This window comes from Centrocercus urophasianus, unplaced genomic scaffold (genome assembly GCF_019232065.1).
Source record: "Centrocercus urophasianus isolate 14NV4802_14NV808 unplaced genomic scaffold, USGS_Curo_1.0 seq_11, whole genome shotgun sequence".
NCBI classification, from domain to species: domain Eukaryota; kingdom Metazoa; phylum Chordata; class Aves; order Galliformes; family Phasianidae; genus Centrocercus; species Centrocercus urophasianus.
Window position 1 is genome coordinate 18462353 of NW_024884253.1, and position 26868 is coordinate 18489220.

Genomic DNA, 26868 nt, shown 5'->3' on the forward strand with positions numbered 1-26868 from the left:
AGATTAAGAAATTTGCAAATGCATTCTATCTGAACCTTATGTTGATTGCATCACACTTTAGGAGTTCTTTAAAATTGACCAAATTAATCACTTTCATCCTTGATGTCTATGTAATTAATACATACATGCACTGCTGAATGTCTCTTTTCAAAAATAACTGAACATGGGCGTATTTCCACTTCATTATCCCATTTCTTTTGTGGTTTTAGTGTGTTGCGTTTTTTTTTAATCTCTTTATTATTTTTCCTGAAATGTAAATTTACTAAGAATGGATTTCTAGAATTATGGTCAGTGATTCCAGTATCCCTGTTTCAGAGCTGTATAGAACAGCATGTTCCATCCAGTATTTAGCAGTTATAAACACTACACAAAACTCAAGACAGCGTTGAAAACTTTTTAAGCAGGTAATAATGTGGCAGCTATGGTCAGCCCCAGCAGGCACCTATGGGACTGATGTGGAAATATTAAATTTGCATTCTGTAAAAGATGTTTATCTAAAGCTCATTGCTCATTTCTACGAGTTTATAGTATCTTGATCTCTCACCTCTCAAGTGACATACAATGAACATACGTTCATAACGAGGAGATCAAATATGAAGCTCCTTTACCCTTCTCATTCACTGCAACCCAAATTCTCACCATCTAATAAAAAAGATGGTTTAGAGAGAAGAAATACAAGGATGTTTGGGAGGAACACTGTAAGAGCTTTTCATGCAAAATATATAGCTATTTCATTGTATTAGATCTGCTGAGTGAACAAGGCAAAAGTAGATATTCTAATTCTCTGAAACAAATTAATTGTGTAAATACCACTTAAAAGAATTAAGCCACCAATGTAAAAACCAGCTCCACTGACTAATCAAGATCAATAAAAATTCATGGAAAACAGTCCTATTTTGGTTAGACAGTTTTAGTCTTCCTTAGTGAGCAGATTACATAGCTACAAAAGAAACGGCTGCAGTAGTGCCTTATTCATTGTACTGTACATAAGAGCTTTGTATGTAAAAATCTAAAATATCATTTTACAGGATTACAACTCCAAAACTAAAAGATTGTTTCAAGTTACTCAGACAGTTCTAGCCTAAGTGAGAGAACACCTGAAATACCTGAAATTTTTATTTTCCTCCATACATGAAATGAAGGTACATTTTCTTCAAATGAAAAAAAAAATGACATTTAGTATTAAAAATGGAACCTTAATTAATTCACAATAATACATGTATACTTTCATATGTAGTATCATTCCTTGTTAAGTATTCTGTCTTATTTATTGTACATGATTATATACCACAAATAGAACGCAGCAGCCCTGCAGCAGAAAGTGCAGCTAATCAGCACTGAGTGTATCATAGACTGAAAATATAATCAGGCGAAATGGAGGGCATGCTTTCACTGCAGTTAATACAGACTTCTGCTGTGAAATTGACAGTATCCTTTCTCACAAATGTTCTTATAAACCTCTTCTTACAATTCTGTATAGCTTCTAAATTGGACCTCCCGACACGTTTTGAGTGCAGGTGAAGTCTGTGGTCTATAGCCAAGGACCCTACTACGACTGCATCAGTTTCATGCTGGCATTAACCAATTTGCAGTCAGTACGACGTGCGTGGACTTCAATCATTACAGCATATTCCTACATTTTTTTCAGTGGATTCATTTCAGTCTTTGCTAAAATGCACTCTAAAAATACAGGGAATGGAAGTGATTAAGAAGAAAACCTGTCAAAATAATTGAAAACAGCATTTTCTTTCTAGATCTATTCAATACACAGCTAATCTAGTGCAATGCTGATAAAAGACTAGTCCAGAAACCTAAAATTAACACATTAGCATGAGAACATGTTACCTTTTCTTCATTTTGATTACATAACTTGAAGTAGTGCATTCTCTTTGGAGAAAAAAAAAAGGCCACCAATTTTGCGGGTGCTAAATTAATTGCAAACTAAGACAAAGATAAGAGATGCATTTTTAGCAGTGATATGAATAAGGAAAGATGTTGAACATTTAATTGTTTTTGTTGTGAAACAGAACAAGATTTATCCCCACACAGGAAAAAAGAAATGGAAGCTTCTGAAATGTGTTCTTTAGATACCTGGGGATAATGAAATCCTAACAGTCACTCCACTGCCACAGTTTAAACTTTGCATCACATGAGAAGTATGTGATGCATGACTGAAGAAAGGTGCTCTGTTACTCTGCAGTATTCTTGTGTAAGCAGAGAGAACTGAAACAGGCAAGGAAAAACCACAGCTAGGTAAGGGACAGAAATAACACACTGCAATGTGAGCAGGTCTATATGATAAAGTCTTTTTCCTATCTTATTTCCACACTGTTGCACTCCTAAGAGTTCAGTGTATTTTTCCATACGTATTTTCGGCAATTGCAATGAACTAACATCATTTTCTGAAGGGAAAAAATGCACCATGCAGTAACACATTGCTCCAAATTTGAAATTGTTACAATGTAACTCTCAGAATTCAATTGCTAAAGGCCTACTTAAGAAAAATTAAATTTACTTCATTTTACCTAGCTCACCTCGCTTCGACTGCAATGGTAGAAGCAATGGTAGATTCAAAACTAACTCTCAATCTTGACCTAAACTGTTCTTTTAATATCGACTTGCTCTGATCAAAGGTAAATGTATGCAGCAGACTTTCTTTGTATGATACAAGAACAGTTTTGACATCATTCATATGCAACTAAAACGAAATTTTGATTAATGTATCTTGCATAACTTCAGTAGAAAACTGATTATTGAAACAGCATTTAAATACTAATGATCGTTCAAAAGGTTTCCCAATTAAACGTCAGTAGGAAATGCTCAAATTTCTCAGCTGCATTTATTTCTATATTTAGCTGTGAACGCTAACAGATAGACATGTTCGTAATGGATTTCACCAGCAGACCACAATCCTGTACAGATCCCTCTGAAATAGTTACATGGAACTGCAGCAATAAAACCTACAGAAATGCAGACTTGCAGGCTCTTCCCCAGTTTACCATCAGCAACAGTCACTGCAGAAATAGTGAATATTTTTCTGTGATTAACAGGATAACGAGGCACGTCTGTACACTACTGCAATCTTATAAACAGAATCTCTGAGTATCTCATACAGTTACCTGGATCTTATGGTCTCCATTATACTTGACAAGCTTTAGCAAACATACCTAACTGCCCAACATCCTCGCACCTACTTTTTCTTTGAAAATACAAGTAAATGCACTTTATCTACATATGTTCACAGATTTCACAGAATCACAGAATGGCCAGGGTTGGAAGGGATCTCGAGGATCATGAATCTCCAACCCCCCTGCCACATGCAGGGCCACCAACCTCCACATTCAATACTAGATCAGACAGCCCAGGGCCCCATCCAACCTGGCCTTGAACACCTCCAAGGATGAATGGGGCATCCACAACCTCTCTGGGCAGCCTGTTCCAGCACCTCACCACTCTCGCAGTAAAGAACTTTCCCCTGACATCCAACACAGTCAAGAAACCATGTTCAAACTTTACCTTAATAAAAACAAACTCTGAAAGATCCACCCCAAGACCAAAAATAAATAAATAAATAGATCACTGTAATGAGGACGGAGCAGCTGCCTAGCTAACTATCTACAGAAATCATTGGTCAGTAATACAATGCAGTTTGCTGCTTTGACTGAGGGCATCCTTGGTGCGAGAGAAGGCTATGCCCAAAATCCTTACGCATCTCTATTTAAGCTATTTGGTCACATAGCCTAAATCTTAAAGGTGAACGTGAGTTCCCAGAAAACAAAATGAAGATTCCACTTGATCATTCATTTGTGTGTACTTGCACACCCAGTGTCATGAAGTTCTTTGTAAATAACTAAATGAAGTAACCTTCATACAGCACATGATGTATCGCATAGGAAATAAACACCAGAAAACTTCAGCAGAGGAGTTTGTGTCATTTTCTGGGCACGGCAAAAGAATTGCCATTACTGATACTCCTCATACCTCATGACCATGCTTCCTACTATGAAAGGACGTATCTTACCACAAAAGATACACAGTAAACACAAGCTTTTCTGCACATGAATTCAATTGCTACGTTTTTTAAATCATAATTCTTGTTGCATTTAAAATCTCTTCCGTCCTACTTGACAATTTTCCAAAACTTGCAAAGCTATGACAGTTAGGTGAAGTAGTGTCTATTGGAAAACTTGAAAATAGGGCATTGGAAGCAGTTGCTGTAGGTGCTTTGAATAATGGTCCAACACAATGTTAGAGTCACCGTGACACAGAAGAGCTGTAAACTTTGAGACTTCTTTAAAAAACACATTTTCTTGTAGTTCTACAGAACAATGACATCAATAGCAGTGAAAAATGGAAGCTGCCAACTGAATGGGACACTGACTATGCCTAGTTTCAGGCATCCACACAAAAAGCATTTGCTATGAGTGTAATCTGAAGATATGGAAGCACCAACATAAAAAATAAATAATACCAAGAACATCAAGGAATTAGTATATAATAGGCGGGAAGGAGAGGAGGGGAAATGTTACACTTATGGATGCAGACATATCTTTCAGTTATTTTAGATTCTTTAATAATTTTTGCCTATCTATACTTGCAAATAATTTTTGTAGGGCTACAGATAAACTGATAATTGAAGTGCGATGTCATCTTGAAATTCTTAGCTTATATACTTTAGTAATGGTTTATTTTCTTTATTTCACTATTTTCTTAAGACACTTCAAAAACATTTTGAATGCATTACATGAAAAAAAAAATATTCAAACTTGCATCAAAATTTCTCACATTATTATTTTATCACTTATTTAATAACAAAGGAGTTGGTTTTAGTTTACCAATACATCTTCCTGATTTATACTCGAAGACTCCATCTTTGGTGCACAATACAAACTTTTAGTCACACACTAAACTTCTGTGATGTAGAATATTTCTTAGTAATTTTATGTATTATTGTATAGGCTTAAATACATAAATATTTGTCAATTATCAGAATTGCAGTTAACATAACTGCATTTCCTTGCCTGTCAGCTTAGTCTGTACACCTTTGAACAGATTATAATATTAATGGCTGTTATCTCTGTGAGATATGAAATAAAAACTAGTTTCTTGAAAACACTGATTAAGTTTCATTACAAAAAAACATCTTGAATACGATAAGAATCTGAAGTATATCTTCATCAGACAGATAACTCAAAAGTTGCAAACAGAAAAAGCTCTGAAAATGAAGACATATTTCAGCCTTATAAATACAGCATGTAATTTCACTCAACCTTTGGCAAGGTAAATCCAACCTGATTCTAGTCCTAAAACCAATAAATGTTATGTTTTAATAATTCAATCTTTAGTCATTGTCATACTTAGACAGATTTGGGACAAACTTCTCTGGTAAGTAAGATCTTTATTTCATCTATTATTCTCAAATTATTTGTCAGATTAAAAAAAAAAAAAAAACAGAAATGAAAAGGTAGTTACCAGAAAGTTTCTTTTTCCCCTCCATTGCAAAACACATGTTGAAGTGAAGTCAAGGACTTAAAATACTTCCAATTTCTTGTCCAAACACCATATCTACAGGCATGGCTAAAATGAAGCTGCCATCTCCAATACCCATCTTAGATGTCACGGTTTTATCAAGGACCAATATTATTTATTATTCTTTGTATCACTGTAAAACACCTGAAGCCTAGATACCAATAACTTTTCAGTTTTAGTGATAGTGTGTGCTGCTGGGACATCTAAAGGGATGTGAGGTCCTTAGTCAGTAGCTGGTAGGATCACAGTGTCCCTAGAGAAAGGCAAGAAGCACTCAGCTGCCATTCTGTTCTCTTCTATCCTTCCCATTTATCCTACATATCAAAAGTTTAAAATTTTATGTGTGACACTCTGTCCGTCTCTAAGTTGAGACAATATTGAAGAGGTTTAAATAAGTGTGTTTACCCCTCTAAACTTCTTCTTCTCATGAATCACGCAGTGCTAAAAAGATCAAAAACAGAAAAAAAACAGAAAGAAGGAGATTGGCAGGAAGGTCCATACCAACAGGAGTTGTCCTCCTCCTTCTGTCTGCTTCCAGGACTCAGCAGGGGCTGCAGGAGCTGGTGCTGGAACTCCTCACCAGGATTTTCTGATTATACAGGTGGTAAAATTGAAATATTCATGAATATGCATGTGACTAGCTATAGCATATGGCTTGGCTTACTGCCTTTGCTTTGTACCTATATGCTAAACTCTAAGCCGAGGCAGTGAGAAACAGACTGAAAATGCATCCAGGCCACTTTTACAGGAGTGACAACACCCTAAATAAGGACAAAATGGCAAGCTGTGGCCTCTTAGTCCTTCAGTCACCACAGCTTGATCTACCACCAGATGGATTTAGTAGCTCATAAAAGGGTCATGGCCAGTTCTGGATGTCTCATGGAATGTGTGCATTTCAAAAACTTGGAATGTGTGCATTTCAAAAACTACTGGGCTCTTGTCATGGAACAAATCTCTTTAAAATGTCGAGCATACAGAAGCACCAGCCATTATTTTTTTTAATACTATGGCATCTACCTTTTCTTCTTCTGGAAAAATTAGGTAATATTCACATCTCATGGAGATGTTCCTAGGAATTACATGGATTTAGAGTTATTCAAGAATGGAAGGGATTTCTTTCCATACATTCTGACCAAAGATGTTGTAGTTGACAACTCAAATAGAGCTTAGATTTCTGCAAGTGAGAAAAAAAAAATAAAAAAAAAAATCAAGTTTTAAGGCATGTTTGATTAGTTTCAAATTTAGGATGATTTAAATTTGTGAATTTAACATACTATCTCAATTGTGGTAAATTGTCCATACCTGAACACTCTTCTTTCTCCTTCCTGATTGGAGCTTCAATCATATGCCAGGTAAGATATTATTACCATCACCAGATAACAGAAGCTGATGCACAACGAGAACAGAGAGAAACCCATTCCGGCTGCAAATATCCCAGTTCTGTGAGATTCACGGAGGAAGCATATGTCACTTTATTAAATCTGTAGCAACTGAGGTGGAAGTAACAGAAGGTATCTCTCTCTAGAGTTGGAAGAGAGATGGTTCTGTAAGGAAATCTCAGTTTTCTCTCTCTGAAAATATCTGTAATCGGACTCTTTTCCTAGAAACAGGGATTTAAAAAAACAAGCCAAAAACCAACAACTGCCAAAACAGGATGAAGTACGGAACTTCTTCCCAAAAAGAAATAGCTTCAGGGCAAGCTAGCATGTTCAGTTGCTTCTTCCAAGGGAAACAGAAAGATGAGAATGAGAAAAGTAAAATACTCATGTTACTTGCCTTTCTCCTGAAGTAGCAAATTAAGAGGCAAAGGATGGATGGTGTTAAATATAACTCATTCACAGCTCAAATAGGACACAGTGCTCTGCGCGAAAGATGCATGACGAAGGTGCAAGAAAAGTCCAAACATAATCATTGATTTCATCACCAAGCTCCCTCACCTCTTCTGTCTGCTAGCACTTCATTGGGTTGTTGTGTTGTTGTTTAGTTGGGTGTTTTGGTAATCCAAAAACTTGTAATTTTTGAAATTACTTACAGGAAGAAGAAGTAAAAAGGTTCTCCACATTCTGAGACCTGCTTTTCATGGGAAACAAAGGAAACTAGTAAACAAAACCAGAAGGGTTTCTTTCTGCACTTGATACACAGCTTGCTGCCACAGTGAGTCTTCTCATGTTTATATATATATGCATAGGGGTTCATCCAAATATGATTTATACCAATAATTTCAGATGAAAAAAAAAATTGAGGATCATTTGACATGGCCAGCCTCTCTGACACGATACAGAGATCTAGGGCTGGTCTCAGCCCAGTCCTGTTTGAGTCTGCTTTAACACACAAACAGTTGAACCAGAGTGGGGGGAAATAGCTTTGTCATGCCTTTAACTCACTAAGGAAAAAAAAAAATATAAAGAGAAGGAAAACAAGTAAAAGTTCGGGATTTTTTCTACCACTGCATGGCTTTTTCAGCTGATAAAGCTCACCAGCTGTAAACTTCAGGAAATGTTTTAAGACAATATTATATAAATCTAGTAGGGAATTGAAAGTCCCAAGAAAGTGCATTTTTAAAGGTACTTACAGACAAACTCCATTTTAAATAAGATGAGAGGTAATTTCAGTCATTATTCACTTTTTTATGTCAGAGTACGGACAACAGACTTTCAGTACCATCAGTGCCATCAGTGTCTTTTTATCCTTGACTCTTGGATTAATAACCATGTGAAAGCAACACACCCGTAAAATTACTGCAAACCCCTTCCTTCACTGAACTTTTACAGAGTCGGGCAAAAAAGACTGTTGTGCAGAAATATCTCCACAAAATCTCCACAAATTTGTTTCCCAACTAGGAATAGAAAATGATCTTTTTCCTTCAATGTCAAAGTAATCATTAATTGCGCCATGATGAATAACAAATCTCTGTGCCAGTAATTCTTGACATCATGCGCTGCTTTAATTGTAAAGTGGAGCATTAGTAAATAGCTCATAGGTATATTTAGGAAACAAAACTGAAAATTAGATCATGAAAATAAACCATATTTTATTGCTAGTATGGTATTTTCTATGTAAATATCTGGTTTTATGAACAAAGTAATACATTAGGTATTTAGTAACCTTTTGAAAATCAGCATGCTAATGTAAAAGACACTTGCCAAGGGGGTCAAGCAGTACAAACACAAAAGAATCTCTAAAAACAATGGGGTTTAATTTACTGGGATAAAATACAGGATTTTTTTTTTAACTAGGTGTGTCTAATTTCAAAACACGGACCATTCCCGAGTCACTATTGTAATCAGAATTTGTGTACAGGTGAGAAAAACCTTAGTACTATTTCAGGGCAGAATGTATTAGTTATCTTATGCCCCTGTGTGGCCAACCTGTACAACAAACTCACCTTCACACAGCTTTAACACAAGAAATAATAACACGCTGTGGGAAAAATGAGGTGGGAAAAATCCACTGCTTTTCATTCTTAGGAAAAAGCTTGCTAATATCTATCGTAAAAGTAAAATTGGAGTGATACTGCTCCATGCACTTTGCATCAATTTTAGTCACAAAGGCTACTCGCCATTATGCAGTGATGTGTTAATCTGAATATTGCCCAAAGCTATTATGACTTCTCAAAGCTACAAATAAAGCATCTGACAGCACAGTATTTGTATCCTGAACTCCAAATGGAGAACGACAATTGAGAAATCACACATATCTGATAATTAGAAGTTTTCACAGACATTTTAAAACTTTATTTCATTCCCTTTACTCATCTGAATGACAAGGATGTCGCTGAAGTCATCAGAAACATTTTGGAGTTCAAAAATCCAAAGCCTCTGTAGATGCTGCCTTAGAATTTGGATGAAAACTAAGCACGTGGTATGCTTTCAGAATCAAGAAAAGCCCTCCTAACTTTTCTCCAAACCTTTCTCCTCCCAGGCACACGAAGACTTCATTCCCCAAACTAGTTATGTGCCATGTGCCAAGAATACAGAACAATTCTAGTGGCTTCCTGACATTCGCTTATTCGAATTGGTTTCCCATGGCAGCACTCGATGGCACAGGACACAGCGCTGTACGAGGCAGCAGGCCATGAGCTGTTGGCCCCTCGGCAGCCCCAGCTGGAGCTGTGGGCCAGAGCTGAACAGGGCTGGAGGAGGCCCAGGGGATCACACTCCTATGCCCACAGCATCTGACTGGAAAGTGCTGCCGTGGAGCTGGCAAAAGGGAACTGAACTGCAATATTCTCCAGCGGAGGCTGCTAGCAGAGGCTAAGACCATTTGCATGGTAAAATTAATGTAACTCACAAGGACTTTAATACTGTATGGATCTTTTCACATCAGCGATTGTAACACAAAGAATACACAATAAAAATCAAACTGATATAAGGTTCAGTTTAAAGTGATAAAAAACAGCTTAATATATATTCCTGCTAATGCTCAGCATAATACCAGAATACCGAGGCCACGATGGCTGCTTTTCTTGAAACAAAATCACAGCGTCTGAACTTCCCTATGACTTTCTGTGCTATATTCCATTACCAGCTATGTTATTAATATGCAACAGCATGTTTTCTTACATTACTGCATGGTATACCGGCAGTTAATCATTCTGTGCTTCATGTCAGCTGTTATCTTTCAGGACTCTGACTTTTACTTTTTAGATATGAAAACAGACTGAAAATAAAACCGAAAAAGCGAAAGTCATCTCTTTTCAGTCTGAATAAATATTTCACTTCAGAGCCCAAAGAGATAGAGCATGATAAACCTTGATAAAGCAGAATCTTTTACATGTTTAAGGTGATTTTTGTTTTCTAAAGGCATTCCAAAGGTATTGTTTTTTCAGAACTGTTACCACAGTCCTGAAACTTGAACTCCTAATGCACAAACAGTAAGGTTCTAGGAGACACATTAATTGTGCAAATCTAAGTGAAAAATCTACCTAAAATACATACTACATTGAAATAATTAGAAAAACTAAGATAGAATTTTTAGTCAATATGGCAGCAGAAAGGTGAACCCTCCAAATTAAATGTAGGCAAAACTTTGCAGTGAGTACTCAAAAGCCCTTTAATCGTGACCAAATTTAAAATAGTGGTACTTATTCAGAATACAGAAGAAATATCTTTGTTTCATAACCTTAGATAACTTCCAAAAAGAAAAGTTTAACTTAGAGAACACAGACAGCTAACTTGTCTCTCACAATTAGTGGTGCATATCGTTAAAAAATAGCACATTTTCTTGAGCCAAAAGCAGAAAAACCCTATGGAGCTTCTTTTAAATGCAGAAATATTCTCATGCTACACAAGACAGCCCATACCAGGCGGTAGGCTGGGTTCCCTGGTAATCCTTTCTTCTTTGCCGGTCTGCTCAAATAAATGTAACTCTAAATCTCAGGCACCACAAATGCAATAAAATATTTCTTTGATGTCTTTTCCATTGAAACTGCTGTAGCTTGCAGCTTTTGCCTGAGACTTGCCCCTAAAAGCACCATGTACACATATCTGTAAAAAATTAAGGAAAAGCATGAACACTGATCTGCAGAATGCATGCACTTCAATCTGCAACACCGTACCCAGAGAAGCAGGAACTGGTTTGCAGACAACTGTAACAGTTGCTAAGGTCTTTGTTACTGCAGGCCTGAAACTATGCACTTGGAAATAGGCACTGCTCTGCAATCACGGTTGATAATATGTAGGAATTATTGCTCCATTTTGTCAAGCTTCAAATACTTCACAAAACAGTGAAGGGATGTAAGAAAATTCTCAGTGAGCACAGATTTCATTTGTATCTAAGAAAAATCTTAATTCACTAAGCTGAAACTGATTACTAAATCTGACTGCACGGCTCTGCGTGCCTGACTGAAGATTCACAGCTGAGGCACTCAAAGTTGAAAGCAGTAAATGAAAAAGAAAAAAAAAGAAAAAAAAAAAGAAAAAAGAAAAATTACAATATTTATTTAAAGAAAGCCATCAGCAGTAAGGAGAGAATCCTTTGAACAATGTTCTGGGAAATAACAGTTTTCTGAAGTATTAAGTACAAATACCATCGTATTCAAGAAAGAATATCCCATTTAAAAGGGATTTCTCCCACAGATAGAGAGAAGATTAAAATGCTGGATATAGTCTCTGCAATATTACTTCCCCCCTTTTTCCAGAATGTTTCCATCAGTGCACTATCTTTATAAAAACCCACAGGATTCATTTTCTCCCTGATCTGCACTCACTACCTTTTTGAGATAATTCTTCATCATTTTTACAGTTAATATTTAATAGCAGCATGAAAAAGTTCCAAACATCAGTATTACAGCCCATCTTCTCTGAATAATGCAAGAAAAATGAGTTGCTATTAATTCCATTTACTCTCAGATATAAAGCTAAGAAAGCAATTTAATAACCATCTGACACAAATAAACAACAACTTCTCTCTATCATTTCTCATTTCCACAAAATAGCTCTACATAAAAGAATAGCCTACAGAGCTGACTGACCTACTGCAAAGCATCCACTGAGCAGCTGTAATTTGGCTAGTTAAAAAGATTATTGAAGAGCATCACACACAGAATCCAAGCTCTCTAAAAATAAGAAACTGCTTTCTGCCTGTTTTGCAAATGGCATGCAGGACTGCTGATTTACATCTTTCAACAAATTATACGTTGTTAAACAAGCACATCTTTGAGCATTTAATCCTTTCACTGCCACATCCGTGCAGAAATCAATTTCTCAGACAAATTTGTTTATGAATATTTAATATGCTTTAAGGATTATAGCTAATAATGCTAGCTGCTAATGGCAGCTAATGTTTTTGAAAGATACATATCCATCTTGACTGTTTTATTCTATCTGTGCAGGTTTTATTTCTGCAGCCTGAGTTCTCATTCAAATCCTTACATAAAACAGAAAAGCACCAACAGAATAGAGTTGTTGCTACCATAAAAATGTTAATATCTAAGGGTGTAATTATAAAGGTATCGTACAGAAAAGCATGCAAATAGATTACTATCAGCCTAGGCATAAAAACAGTAAGGGAAATATGTTTCATTTCTACTCACCTCGTGTTGTTCAGCGTTTGTCCAAAAAGATCATTTTGTAAAATATTTGGAGGGGATGAGAAAACCCCATGAAAATGAGATAAAACAGAATTGCAGACCTGGCGCAGTGTCTCAAATTGCATTTTCTCTTTCCTTCTATTTTTCTTCACCACCTGTCTTAAAAGTCACCTATTTTGTACACGCCATCAAATGCAAACATGCCAATCAAGTTCCATATTTCTCCTGATCTCTGTAAAAACTGTGCCTAAGTGAGCAGGAGCTGATAGTTAATTGTACAGTCATTATTCTTCTAATTCAGTCGTAGAAGATTTAGCACCCGTGCGGCTTTCTCCTGACTGTAGCAAGAATTCTAAACAGCAGCAAGCTTTTTGGGCATTCCCAGCTGAAGTGTGAAGCTGAGCTGCTTTCATGTACACTACTCATATTTCTCTAAGCCTATTAAAAACACGTAGTGAATAGATGCTGTCGTCAGGAGTTTCAGCACATCTGGCTGCCAGCAATAAAATCTCAGAAGTAATAAAAATGAGGACAAGGCATCCTCACACTGCTACTATACTCTCTAAGAGGAGGAGGATTTCTGCATCTTCCCCTCCTCCTTTCCTTCTTCCCTCCCCTGTAAAATGACTAACACCGGTGACTGTGTATGCAAGTCTTATTCTTTCTCTTTTTTTAATGTAAAGGCAATCTTTTTTTCAAATGCACAGCTCAGAAAGACCACTCTAAAAACATTCTTCATATTATAAATAACATGTAGCACTGAGACTGTAACAATAGACTCTGTCTCTTCTGAAAAGCTATACTGTACCTTACATGAGATAACAGGCTTTTCACTGCAAATATTTAAATGTAATACCAATTCATGGCTGAGACAAACAGCACACATCCCACACCTAACTGCTCTGCAAGGTCCTGTACCGAAACACCAAGTCCAAAACTTGAAAAATCACCAAAAGGAATATCTGCATTCCTATCTATCTTTCTATCTGTAATAAGTCATCAGCACCCTTTAAAAGTGTACTGCACAGAATCAACCATGATAGAACTAAGCAAAATCAATCACGTCCCTGGTGCTTCATGCCTGCCTACTCCCAGGAAAACTCTCCACTGTTTTAGAAGCCTCTGCTTCGGTGGAGATACAGGATAGGAAGTTAAACAGCTTTTAATAGAGGATAATAATAAAATTCTGCCACACAACATGCATGGTGAAAACCCCTGAAAGTACAGAAAATAAGTATCCCTGACTACAAAAACTATTTTTTCCTCTTTTCTTTCCATACATGTGCCAGATTAGAGGATAACATTACATAACAATACAGAATATATTCTACCATCAAATTGAAAAATAACTATTGAGAAGATTTCCCTCAAAAAATCTCAGCTTCTATGCACAGCTTTTAACATCTGAGCACTAATTACAAAATTTCCAAATAAACCAACAGAAAATAAGGACCATTACAAAAGTTCTTCAGTGAAAGCAATTTTAATCCTGGTAGATATAAGAATAAGCAACCTTCCAGCTAATTAAAGTGTTCTTTTGATGTGCTCAGAAGGGAGTTCTTATCCAGGCTTCTTTGGCCAGAAGAATGGCAGCTACAGCTCCACTTTTCAAGGAAAAAGAAATAGAAGAAAAAAAGAAACAGGAACAAATTCAACTACAGGCCTTTACGAAAGGGATATTCCTGTCAACATCTTTTTTGATGTGTCAAAAAAGAACAGAGAAAATATTAACTAGCAGAATTATTGCCAAATATTCCTATTTTTGCACAAAAATCTACCAAGTATTATACAAAACAGTTTTCAATCTCTGCATTTATTCCTATTGCATGCTGGAAACATTTCTATTTGAGAAATGTAGTTACATTGTCTGGTTAAAATCACTAAGATACCTGTCTAGAAAATCGTTGACTTACTAGAGAAGGAACTAATGATTATTTAGGGCTATGGTGGTATACTAAAATGAAAACTTAACAGTTGGTAACCATACCTTGTCCATATTACAAGGAAATTCTTGTTTGTTATATAGGAAATTTTGCCTTTATATAATTGCATCTGAATGACAACATTTACAAATCTGCTGCAAGAAATGGAATCATCTTGCCAGAAATGATTCAGGTTATTCAAGTAATTGTTAGCGGCATATGCACTGTATAACGGAACGGAGTCAATGCTGACCATGCAGTAACTACAAGACCAATATTTGAACATGTGCTTCAATTTTCTGTGTGACTTGTGCGTGGTCATCAAAGTCAAAATTTTCTTGTAGTTGCAAACAAGTTCCAGATATTCGACTTTCACCTGTGTCTTCATTTTCAGATATTGAAGTATTTCAGACATTTTTCACAGAGTCACTTAATCGTAGCAATTAAAGGGAACTGTGGAGATAAGCCAGTCCAACCCCCCTGATAGAGCAGTTCCCTTCAGCAGGTCGCACAAGAAAGTGTCCAGGAGGGACACCAGGGATACCTCCAGAGGAACACACCACAGCATCTCCTGGCAGCCTGTTTCAGTGCTCTGTCACCCTCTCAGTAAAGACGTTTCTATGCAACTTCCAGTTTTAACTCTTTGCCCCTCATCCCATTGCTCCACAACACTGAAAAGAGCTCCACCCATTTGGCTCCCACCCATTAGGTATTTATGAACAGTTATGAGGTCCCCTCTCAGCCTTCCCTCCTGCAGGCTGAAAAGCCACGGGTCTCTCAGCCTTTCCCCATACAAAAGATGCTCCAGGCCCCTCATCATCTTTGTGCTCCCCTGCTGGCCTCCCTCTAGAAGATCCCTGTCTTTTTTAAACTGAGGAGCCCAGAACTGGGCACAGTATTCCAGACGAGGCCTCAGTAGGACAGTGTAAAGACGGAGGATCACCTCCTTGACCTGCTAGCCATGCTCTTTTTAATGCACCCAATACAGAAGTCATACGATACCATCTGTAAAATTACAACAAAGCTACTGAGATATAGGATATATATTTAAAATTTCTCAGATTTTCATTTTATTTTGGAGTAAGGAATCAACAGCATTTACTCAAGCAAGGATATTGCTTAATTCAAAAAAGATAAAAGGGGATACATTTTTAAAGGCATATGCTCCACAGCTGCAAACAGAAGAAAACTCAACTATAATGATGTGGGGTTTCTTGTACATTTTTGTACACAAGTAATTTTCAATCAAGACTGAACTTACTGTCAAATAGATATAGATATAGATATACATACATATATATATATATATATTGAAACTTCAAAATATAAATATGCTACAGAAAAACAAACAAGTTCCTTTCCTGATCTTTCTTTTGCTCTTACAGAGGTCCTTTTGGCCAAGACATAATTCCTTCCCACATTTATTATATTCACTTTGTAAGGTAGACTTCTTACTAAACTCTCTTCTTAGAGAGAAAGTAATCGTTTGGGCCAAGAAGAATGAAGAAAGCATTTGGCATAACAAGAACATCGCAGAAGAACGGAGGGGACAGAATAAAGGAGAATGAGCAGAGTGGGTTGTTCCCTCTGAAACGCGCATCTTCTCAGAACCAGAATGGAACTGACAAACAATGAAGTCCACAGAACCACTTACACCATTTATGTCCTGCATGCTAATAAAGTTGGAGAATAAACCAGTGCCAGCGCTAATTACCTTATTCCAACCCTTATAGTGATCCTGAAATGTTTCAGCATTTTTTGTATTGGGATATTTTCCCATGGTGAAGGGCAGAGTGATTTAGGTTCATTTTTGAAAAATTATATCCTTTGCACTCTCATGTTGAAAGCGTTGTGTAAGAATTCTGGGAAAGGTAGCAATATTTTTTTCCCATTTAATATTTAACTTCCTTTCTACTTGAGATCTTTTCACTTCTTCAAGTCACACGTTCTGAAACTCCAACACATACACTGAAAGAAAAGTAGGTCCGACATCAAAAAGCTTTTTTTTTTTTTTTTTTCCAAAACAGTCCCTATTCTGTACTTCTACACGTAAAAGGTAAACAAAACATTAGGGTTCGTGATTCTGGCCTTTCCTAACATTTGAGGACACTTATGTACACACACTTCTTAATAAATTTTTAAATGACTCATTTTTGAAAAGGATTTCATAGCTATAAAAAGAAAATGCTTTACGCATTTTGTTCCTGTAAAGAACAGGAAAAACAAGTCTAAGATAGTCTGCAAAACTACTTGATTGAAATGGCCCATTTCACAATGAAAGGGAAAGCCTGGGAAAGGCTCATTTTATTCATAAAGCCAGCTCCACTTACATTCATACAGATACTAAATTCTTTAGCCAGCTGAAACTTTATAAACACTGTCCAGCTACAAACAGGAAGAAAGGTTCTTTCAGAAGGTTCCCAAGTACTCATAGCTATTTTTCAACTTACAAAAAAATTTATAGTTCAAATATAAGATTAACCTTACTGTTGATGCTAGAATTCAGAAAGCTCATAAATTTATTATACAAAGAAACTTGACAATATGTACAAATATGTCATCTTGAACATTACTAATTGGCATCACTTCTTCATGACAGCCACACAGAAAACCATTTCAAAGAAAGCTGTAGCTTAAGCAAGTTGCAGACATGCAAACTCATTAAAATAAGGTCTTATAAGGAATGTAAGATCATTCTCTGACAAAAGACATTATGAAATACAATTTTGAATAATTTCCCTTCTTTTTTTACTAGATATGGCTTGATTCCATCACTTATTTTGAATTTGGGAGTTACCATTTTTTTTTAATGTACAGTAAGTGAAACATACTTTTTTTTTTTATCTGGACACTAATAAAACTGGGTAACTAATAATACATAAATCACTATAATGCATATATCATTGCTCTCTTATCTTCCCTAAAGAAACATCTAAATACTTCAGGTACAAAATTTTGGACCATTTTCACTATGACAGAAAAAAACACCTTAACAAATACTTTTCAAACAGTAAGTCAAAAAGAGTGGCCTTGCACACTGCCCATTGTTATATTATTACTGTTAGTACTTCAGTAACTACTAGTTTGGGGTCAGATTAGCAAACCAATGCTCCAAAGTTGGATGTGATTTTAAAAAACTAACTTAATTCAGTATTAGAATGGACATTTCACTTAGCTACTGAAAATAAAATGCAGACTTTCAGGTGTAAAGCGCACATCAGTGTGCAAAGGTTCAGCTTCACATAAGAGATTTTCAGGCACTAAGACAAAATCATCAATTGAAATTTAAACACACATGCACAGAAATCATAGAAGCCAGTACTCTGAGTATTTAGGATTATAAATAGTAAAGAGAGGGATGTAGATAAAGCCCCAATCCCAACAGGATAAAACTACCTAAATCCAGGCTGCAGTGAAGCATCAGTCTCTGCTCAAGTGTTCCAACAACGAATCCACTTCTTGAGCTGGTGTGTGAGCAGCCATTCAAAACAAACCTTTCTTTTTATTACAGGAAGTCCTGCAGTTAGAACAATGCCTGGGAACACAGAAAACTGAGTCCCAACTTTCTCTTTTACCTTCCTCAGATATGCCCAGCAAGTCCACATCAATGTCCCCTTGGTTAATCCAAATGGAATCTACTTTTGCCGTTCAGGCAGTTCTCTTTCCCATAAAACAATTAAATATTCAAAGAACTATTTAATTCACTGAGTTAAACATTTATTGAGAATGGAAAAGTGATACTGATTTTATTCCCTGGCAGTCAGGTCACAGGTCTAAGATGGAAGATATGGAAATTCCAGCTAAGACACCAAACCTCATCACAAAAAATATCCAGTAACAATTACAGTAATGTCAGCAAATGTATGTTCATCTGAGTATCCAACCATTAAAACTCATAGGTATTTCTTGTTTGTGTTTTTATTAAAATATGTTTCACATTTCTTTATTTCCATATTTGTATAATTCTTTTCAATGTCCTTCTTTCCAAAAATAGTTCTTCACCTTCCTCCCATTCCTCCATATAATAATAACCTATCCTCTCCAATAGCCTAAGTTACATATTTTAAATGCAGAGATAGAAAACTCTGAAATCTGGGTAGTCTGTCTGCTTTTTCTATCTATACCATCATCCATTGCCACGACTGAGGATAACTGTTAATTTCAGCCAAACTGGAAAAAGAGATATAAATATTAAATACTTAAATTTCACAAGTTGTGTGAAAATCAGCATCATTGTAGGAGAAAGACCCAATTAATCGCAACATGGACAAAGTCCAAAGAAAACTGATGAGTGTAGACTACATCAGTCCAAAAGGCCAAGTCTTGACATAAGATTCTAGAAGTGCCTTGCACTTCCTAAGCAGAGAAGTGCCAACTGTCCCTAACTCATGTGCTGAAATTCTGCTTCACTTCCCTGTATCTCCTCATAACCTAAATAGAAGACTGTATTAGTTGTGATCTACTGATTAATATGGCTTTTAAAACTTTCTAAACTTTCTAAACCATGCCACATGGCTTTACCTATATAGTCAGTATACAGGAAACTCAGATTTTATTTTATTTTGACAGATTATGGCTTACTTTAAATCTCTGAAAGGAAAAAAAATGAAGACTTGTCAATCCTCACTGTTAAAAAGATATCAATGTTCAATAAATAATCTCAGTGTTAAAAAAATCTACATTTTTGGAAACTCAGATAACACAATGCTAATTCTGATTTTGCTCCTTATTTGCAGATAGTAGCAAATGCGCCATATGTTCAGCCGGGAAATCCTGCTGTTAGGCCCAGCATGGATACATCCTAACTGGCACTGACCACACCAACTGCGCATTTCAAGATGAGTAAGATAGAAAAAATAAGCAAAAAACTGGACAAATATGAAAATTATTCATGGTTATAGACTCTAGCACAACAGTTCTCCTTCTTCAAGTCAGTGGACTCTGAACCAGTCATCCCTTTCATAACAATTATCTTAAAGCTATTTTTAACAGGAGCAAATTTCATTTATTGGTTAATTTTCTCAATATAGATTATGGCTTCAAAAACCTCTCCATGGAATTCGCTTTAATACATTAGCTGAAAGACAATACGGGAAAATTTAAATATGATAAAACAGAATAGCTGAAAATAATTACACAAAATGTTTAATTTTAATTATTTCTCATATCTCTGTCCTCACTTCTGAAGATTATACAATATATACAACTTGCACAGTGAAACCAAAAGCTTCTATTGCTGGGGCACTTCATAAAATACAGAAGAAAGCAGCTTACAGGGCCTTGTATCTAGCCCTGTTGCTGTGACTTCATATCCTGATTTCAGTTGGGACAGAGATTTTTTTTATAGTGTCTGGTATAATGGTATGTTTTGGCTTCAGGAGAAAACCAATGCTGATAACACACTAATGCTTTAGTTGTTGCAGAACAGTGCTGTACAGAGCCAAGGACATTTCAGTTTCTCAGCTTCTTGCACTGCCTTGCCAGCAAGGGGTCCGGCTGCAATAGGGAGCTGGGAGGGGACAGAACCAGCTGACCCAAAGTGGCCAAAGGGATACTCCATACCTTATGACATCATGTGAAAAACTACAGAACCGAGGGGAACTGCCCAGGGGGGCTGCTGTGCTCAGAGACTGGATGGGCATCAGCCAGAGGGTGTTGACCAATTGCTCTGTATATCACTTGTTTTGCATATATACATATATATATATATATACACACACACATACATATATAAATAACTCCAATTTCTGTTATTTCTCTCTCTCTTTTCTGTCTTAGAAAATAGTTTTTATCTGAGCCTATGAGTTCCCTATGAGTTCTACCTTTTTTTTTTTTTCTGATTCTCTCCTGCATCCCACTGGGAGCAGGAGAGTGAGCAAAAGGGTGTGTGGTGTTCAGCTGCCTGCCACATCAAACCACAACGCATCACTGTCTTATTTCTGATTCACACCTGAGAAGGAGAAAAATGTGAAAATTGTGAATGCTAAAATCTTAATGCCAGAGTCATTTTGTTTGCAAGGCAATTGAAAACAGGACAGAGGGAAAGAGTTTGTAATCAGCATCAGCTGTTTTCCTAATACCCTAAACAATATATATTTAAAAATGTATACTGGAGACCAAGTGAATTCAATCAGAAAGAACAAGCTGCTTTCTCAGATGGCTGCAGAACTCAGGACAGGTACAGATCATATTGATAAAAGTGGTAGATATTTACAATGTAGGGCATTTTTATGAATAAATCTTAGTTCTTTTTGTTACTACAGTGATCTATCCTTTGCTCATAATTTAAGCAAATTTAGAACAAACAGTCCCTATGTGAATATGAACTAACTAATATTATACATATTGGTCACTAATATTAGGAGTATATATAAGTAAAGTATATGAGAGCATTTATTCTCCAATAGTTTTCTGATTGTATCTTCCAATGTGCATCCATCATTAGATAATGTCAAAATAGAAGTATTTGAGTTGCAGGATAGGTTTGCACACGCATCTGATCATTTGTTGTTTTAAGTGTCATATATACTGGATTAAATTCTCAAATGTAGAAACTGTTTCTAAATAAAACAGATTCTACCTCCACTTTTCAACAAACAAACTCAAAAACAAACAAAAAAAACCTCAACTTCAGCAGTATGCTGTTACATCACAAGGTGTAACTTCATATTATTTTGGATTCCAGAATCTTGGCAACAATACTATACATTCAGTGACATTCAAAACAATATTTTAGAATCACAGAATAGTTTCAGTTGGAAGAGACCTTGAAGATCATACAGTTCCAACCCCCTGCTATTGGTTATATCATAACCTCCCTCCAGACCAGGTTACTCAAAGCCCCATCCAGTCTGGCCTTGAATGCTTCTAGGAGGGGGCATCCACAACCTCAGTGGGCAACCAGTGTCTCACCGCCCTCACAGTAAAAAATTTCTTCCTAACATCTAGTCTAAATCTGCCCTCTTCCAGTTTAAAGTAATTTCCCCTCATCCTGTTGCTACGTGCCCTTATAGAAAGTCCCTCCCCAGCTTTCATATAGGCCCCTTCAGGTACTGGAATGCTGCTATAAGGTCACCTTGAAGTTTTCTCCAGGCTTAAGAGCCCCAAGTCTCTCAACTGTCAGTTCTGAAAACTAAGTTTTAAGTTTGTTGTTGCCAACTAAACACTGTTTTATTCCTTTTAAATACAAATGCCTATGTGCCATGTTTTTCTTCCTGTATAATAAGCTGAGAAAAAGAGGAACATGTAAAAAACAATTCATATGACTAAAACTTGTAAGTGTCCCAAAAAGGTTTAGTTAAGCATTCTTATGCTTGTATGAGTACCTTATTTAGGAGGTATTAATATAGCCTATTGCATTTCTATGACTCCATTTCTATTGCCAAATCTAAGAACACTTTCAAATACCTGCCTTGACTGTGTTCAGATACCATGTCAGAAGGAAAATCCAGGTTACATATCCTTTCCCTTCCCAGCTCTTGCTCATAACTCATGAAATTTAATGGATCTGCATGTTTTCTAGCAATATTCTTATTGACCGCAGATCTCCTACATTAAAAAAAAGTTTTACCCTAAAATCTAGAAGTGCATGTTTTTTGACTCATTTCCCTGGCCAAGGACAAAATTAACTCTAGATAAAAAAAAACTAAAAAGCTGCTGGGGCAGAAACTTCTTTTGGCAAATAAAAAAGAAACCACCTATTTGTCTAATAAATATAGAAAATACTTTTTCAACCTTAATGATTCTACTTTGTACCAAAATAATTCATTCATATCGTTAATTTTGTTTCATGTCTGTAGAACTGGAAGTCTTCCTATAGAAAGAATGCATCTGTTTTCCTCCATAAAAGAATGCCCATTAATTCTGGCTCTTTGAATGAACCTATAATCAGTTCCCCACTTCATTCAGAGTGTCTGACAGTTTACTGAAATAGCTATCTCTGTTAAGCTTTTGATAGGAATAAACTCATTTGTGCATATTCAGATTTGTAGTATAAAATATAGTATCACAGAATCATAGAATGGGTTGGAAGGGACCTTAAGGATCATCTGCATAGTTCCAAGTTCTCTGCCACAGGCAGGGACACCTGCCTCTCATTCATGTTGCTGAAAGCCCCAACCAACCTGGCCATCAACATCTCCAGGGATAGGGCACCCCCAGCTTCTCCAAGCAAGAGAAGAATTTAGATGTAATATTTTTTAAGTCTTAAATGAATGTTATGAAGATAGAAGAATCAGATAATGAGAGTTAGAAGAGCTCTAACTAAAACTTAATTTTCTTCCCTAAAGGAATAGCTGACTTACCCAGCAGAAACAGTAAGCCATTGCATTCTGGCTGAATAAGCAGAGGAGTAAATGTAAAACCCGTTCACACAGCAAGCAATATATGCAGTAGATGCTACGCCTTGCGGAATGCATGCTTTAAAGTAGTATATTTCACACAATTTAACCTTCACCTGACTCACAATCAATTGCTATTTCTTTCAACCTCATTACAGTACATGAATCCTGCTTTATGCCTCATTTGCAGTTCTGGATGGTTCACCAGTGAGGTGTATCTCACTAGGCGAGAGGTGCTGGCCTAGAACAGAGATGTGATTGATTTTTGTAACAATGCCTCTACGCTGCTGAAAACCTCATCTGCTCAAAAAAAAAAAAAAAAAAAGATTTCTATTCTTCAGTTTCATCAGAAATTCTCACTTTCCATTTTTCAAAAAACAAAAGGCAGTTTAAAACAATACTAGCAAAATTTTATGCATGATTAGTAATGTAAGACATTAAAAATAGAAGCCAAAAACACATGCATTAAAAGTTCTCAGACATTTTACTTATCACATCAGCATGACTTAAACAAGGTGAAAGTTCAGTTCCTCAGATGGTTATCATTTACATCCATTACACTCCAAATTCTACCAATTCAAAAAAGACATGATTAGCACAAAACAGACAGCAAAAATTAAATTCTACAACAGAACATTGATGATTCCCAACAACGTGAAAGCACACTGCGTCATAACTAAGACAATATAAACATTCAGGCAAAGAGGCAGAGAACTAGCAGAAATAGTATCTTCTTTGTGAAATAAATACTTATCATCATCCTCTTTGGATGAAATCTTTACACAAACACTTCAAACACTTTTTTGGTGAGCAACTTGATCCTAAAGCTCCTCTTCACAAAAAGAAAATAACGGTTACGTTCATCTTCACGGCATGGCCATGTTGGCTCTCATTTCATGTGAACTGGAGTTTAATTTTATACATTCACATAGTCATCTAGACAATATTATACAACATTTATTGCAGAATCCCTGCTTTCAGATGACCAATTTGGACCTGTGAGGGCCTCCAAACTTGTGATGTGTGTCTGAGTGTCCAGGTGATCTGTGACAAACAAGTACATGTAAACTAGAAGTTAGGCCATTCTCTAAAGGACAGAAAGATTAGCCTTCTTGTCTTCTGAAGCAGGAGCTAAGAGAACACAAGTATGCACTGAATTGTTTATTAATTTCTGCTGTAATTTAATGCACTGAATAAAAGCTGGAGCATTCCATATGTTGGGAACCAGTTCAGAGAGACTAATTTATCTTCCTTCCGTGTCATTATAATAATTATGGTGTCCTCAGTTGCTCCTATCTTCAGCTGATTGGAATACCAGAAGAATATTTTCCTAATGATCACACACCTCTGGAATTCATTTTCTTTGACACTATCATACAGCTTTTGTTTTAGAAGTGTTAAGACATAATGTAAATATTTTAATTAGGAAAGACATCAGCTCAATGCTTGAATTTTATGCTTGAGGAGTAGTTGTAGTGCTGGCCATTACACTAAAAGCTTTTGGGAGAGTGTAAATTAATTTCATAATCTATTGTTTTCATAACTATTAAGCTTCATAATACTTGGTGATCGCTACGGTACAAATTTCCAAATAAATCTCATTTTCACAGAGTAAAAATATTTCCAATAGAATAACCCACATGCTACATAGAGAACAAAATCTAAAATGCTTGTCTTGAGGGACATCTCCTGGTTTATTCAGCTTCCTCAAGATTAACTTTGATCTGACAGCTTCTGTGAATAACTAAAAATGTGTTGCAGGCTTTCAACACTTACAAATGCCCTTAATTACTTGGAAGAGGATTAAGAAGTGTAGAAGAATGAACTGTCACCATATATTCCAGTGCATCAGACTGTACGGCAAAGTAGCCCATCATCATCCAAATCAATTTTGTCGAGGAGAAAATGTTGAGATGCTGCTAGCACTGGCCTCAATATCCAAATCTCCATCAGCTGTTTTAAGAGCATCATCTACAAGATATTCCTCCTTTTTTCCATTCTTTCACTGTCATATTTCTTTCTTCCTTCTCACTCTGACTCTCAGAGGCTTTACAAATGATATTCTCATTTGCAAAAGAATCTCTGCATCAAAGAAATCCCGCCAAGTAACTCTTGAATTGCTTTTTCTTTACTTAATTCTCCTTTATTTAAGGATTCAACTCTGTTCTTCAAATCTTCACATATATTTTCTAAATGAAATCAACACATTTACTTGAATATGATATGGGAATCACCCAAAAATACATATTGTTTTTAAAAACTGAAAACTCAAGTTAAATTTGTTTTGTTTCAAGAGTTCTTTTTCATGCTGTTTCCTCTTAAGGAATGATTCAGAAAGATAAATAATTAGAGGTCCATTTCAGGAAAAAAAAAAAAAAAAAAGAAAAAAAAAGCAATTATCTCAGAATCATGAGGAGGTGAAATGGTTGAATTAACCGCTGACTTGCTGACTCGTTGAAATTCAAGAGTTGAGGTTATTAAATTAATTGTGATTCCTCTTCTAGCTTAGAATATTTCTCACAGTTCTAACTGAAGCATGTAGACACAACTAAGGAAGGCCCATTTTTTTTACAGCCCAGGATGTGATACCAGAGTCAAAAAGGTTTAATTACAATTATTCTACTTCTGGGGGGGGAAAAAAAAAAAAAGTTTTGTGTGCTGATTTGGAATCTAATGACTTGCTTAAGCTTTCCATTTTATTTGGCACTACAGAGAAATTCAGATGCATTCCAGTTAAATCTCATCAGCTTCAGTGACTCTTTTCTTTTTTATTGAAATGAAGCATTGTGGAAGTCTTTCACTTGAAGTTCAACCACAGATTTTTGCTGAGTCATTACAAAAACAAAACAAAACAAAACAAAAACAAAAACAAAAACAAACAAAAAAAAAAAAACGCAGCTAAAATGTAAAGCATTCTAGCAAAATACTACTATAAGGGCTGGGCCGTTCCTACTGTTTTCTTTTTGCCCAAGAACATGGGTTTTCTGTAGAAAGTTTATGTTTTATACTATTGCAAACTGCATAACAAAAACTTATTCGGCAGATAAACTACATATAGGGACCCAGTCAAGCACATAGAATCAGCTGACAGAACACTGAACCAGAAATTGGGAAAACTGGAGCAACTTAAACCTGCTTTTACTGTATGAACAAGATCCCGAGCTCCCCAGTAACACCTCTTGGGAGCCCAGTCCTGCAGAAACGGGTACTTTCTGACGTCACCTTCTGAAACAGCAGCGCATGGCCGCAGGGCACAGAGCTGCACAGTGCGGGGATGTCAGAGCATATTCTGAGTATTAAGGCACATAAACACAACCCACTGCATATCATACGCTGGTATTACCTTGCAACTTAAAACTGCACTTTTCAGTTGAAAGTTACTGACCTCAGATGATCTACATTTTCTACTGAACTCGAAATGATATTGCACTGCACCCATTTGCTGGTACGGGTCACTGCTTACTTACAATGGGAACAGTTCCTTCAAGTTAGTTGACAACAGCGAGGTTTGTTTTCACATAAAGGCATAAAATGAAGGATTCTCAAAGTCTGGGAGAGTTTGCTCACTTACATGACCACAGATCTGGAAAAAGACTTAAGAATTTCTGGCAATTGAGGAAGAGAAGTGAGCTAGAGCTAGGGGAAAGGAAAATAACTAGATCAGAGAAAAGAAGATTCGTCCTTCAGCGAAGGAATACCAGAAGTGTATCACTTCTAATGTCTAGCCAGAGTTTGGTTAAGAACTCAGACCAGTGAGAAAGAGATGAAGAAAAGAAAATGAACAAATAATTAAAAAAAACAGTGCTCCAGAGTGAACAAAGAGACAAACAAGGATATGGCTTGAAGAAGGGGCAGAAACAGACACAGAATAATCATGCTAAAGACAAGGCAGAAAACAAAATAATAGTAGCTTTTAATGACATAATATTTAATTCTGAAAACACAGCTACTCTAGTCTTATTATGCTATATTCACTTTTCAGGTGTTGCTTTTTTTTCCTCAAATGTGACTTAATCAAATAGGTTTATATTTACTAAAACTATTAATC

General features: G+C 36.2%; 1 protein-coding gene across 37 annotated transcripts in view; it reads right to left on the reverse strand.

The window, feature by feature from the left end:
• RIMS2 (regulating synaptic membrane exocytosis 2) overlaps nt 1-26868 on the reverse strand; it is a 437579-nt gene that overhangs the window by 285121 nt on the left and 125590 nt on the right. For 15 of the 37 annotated variants that reach the window (XM_042839691.1, XM_042839690.1, XM_042839699.1 and 12 more), the window contains exon 1: nt 12563-12684. The exons of the other annotated variants lie outside the window; for them this stretch is intronic. In XM_042839691.1, coding sequence (XP_042695625.1) covers nt 12563-12684 — 122 coding nt within the window. Of the gene's footprint in view, nt 1-12562; nt 12685-26868 lie in introns of those variants that run through there. 37 annotated transcript variants of the gene reach the window in all.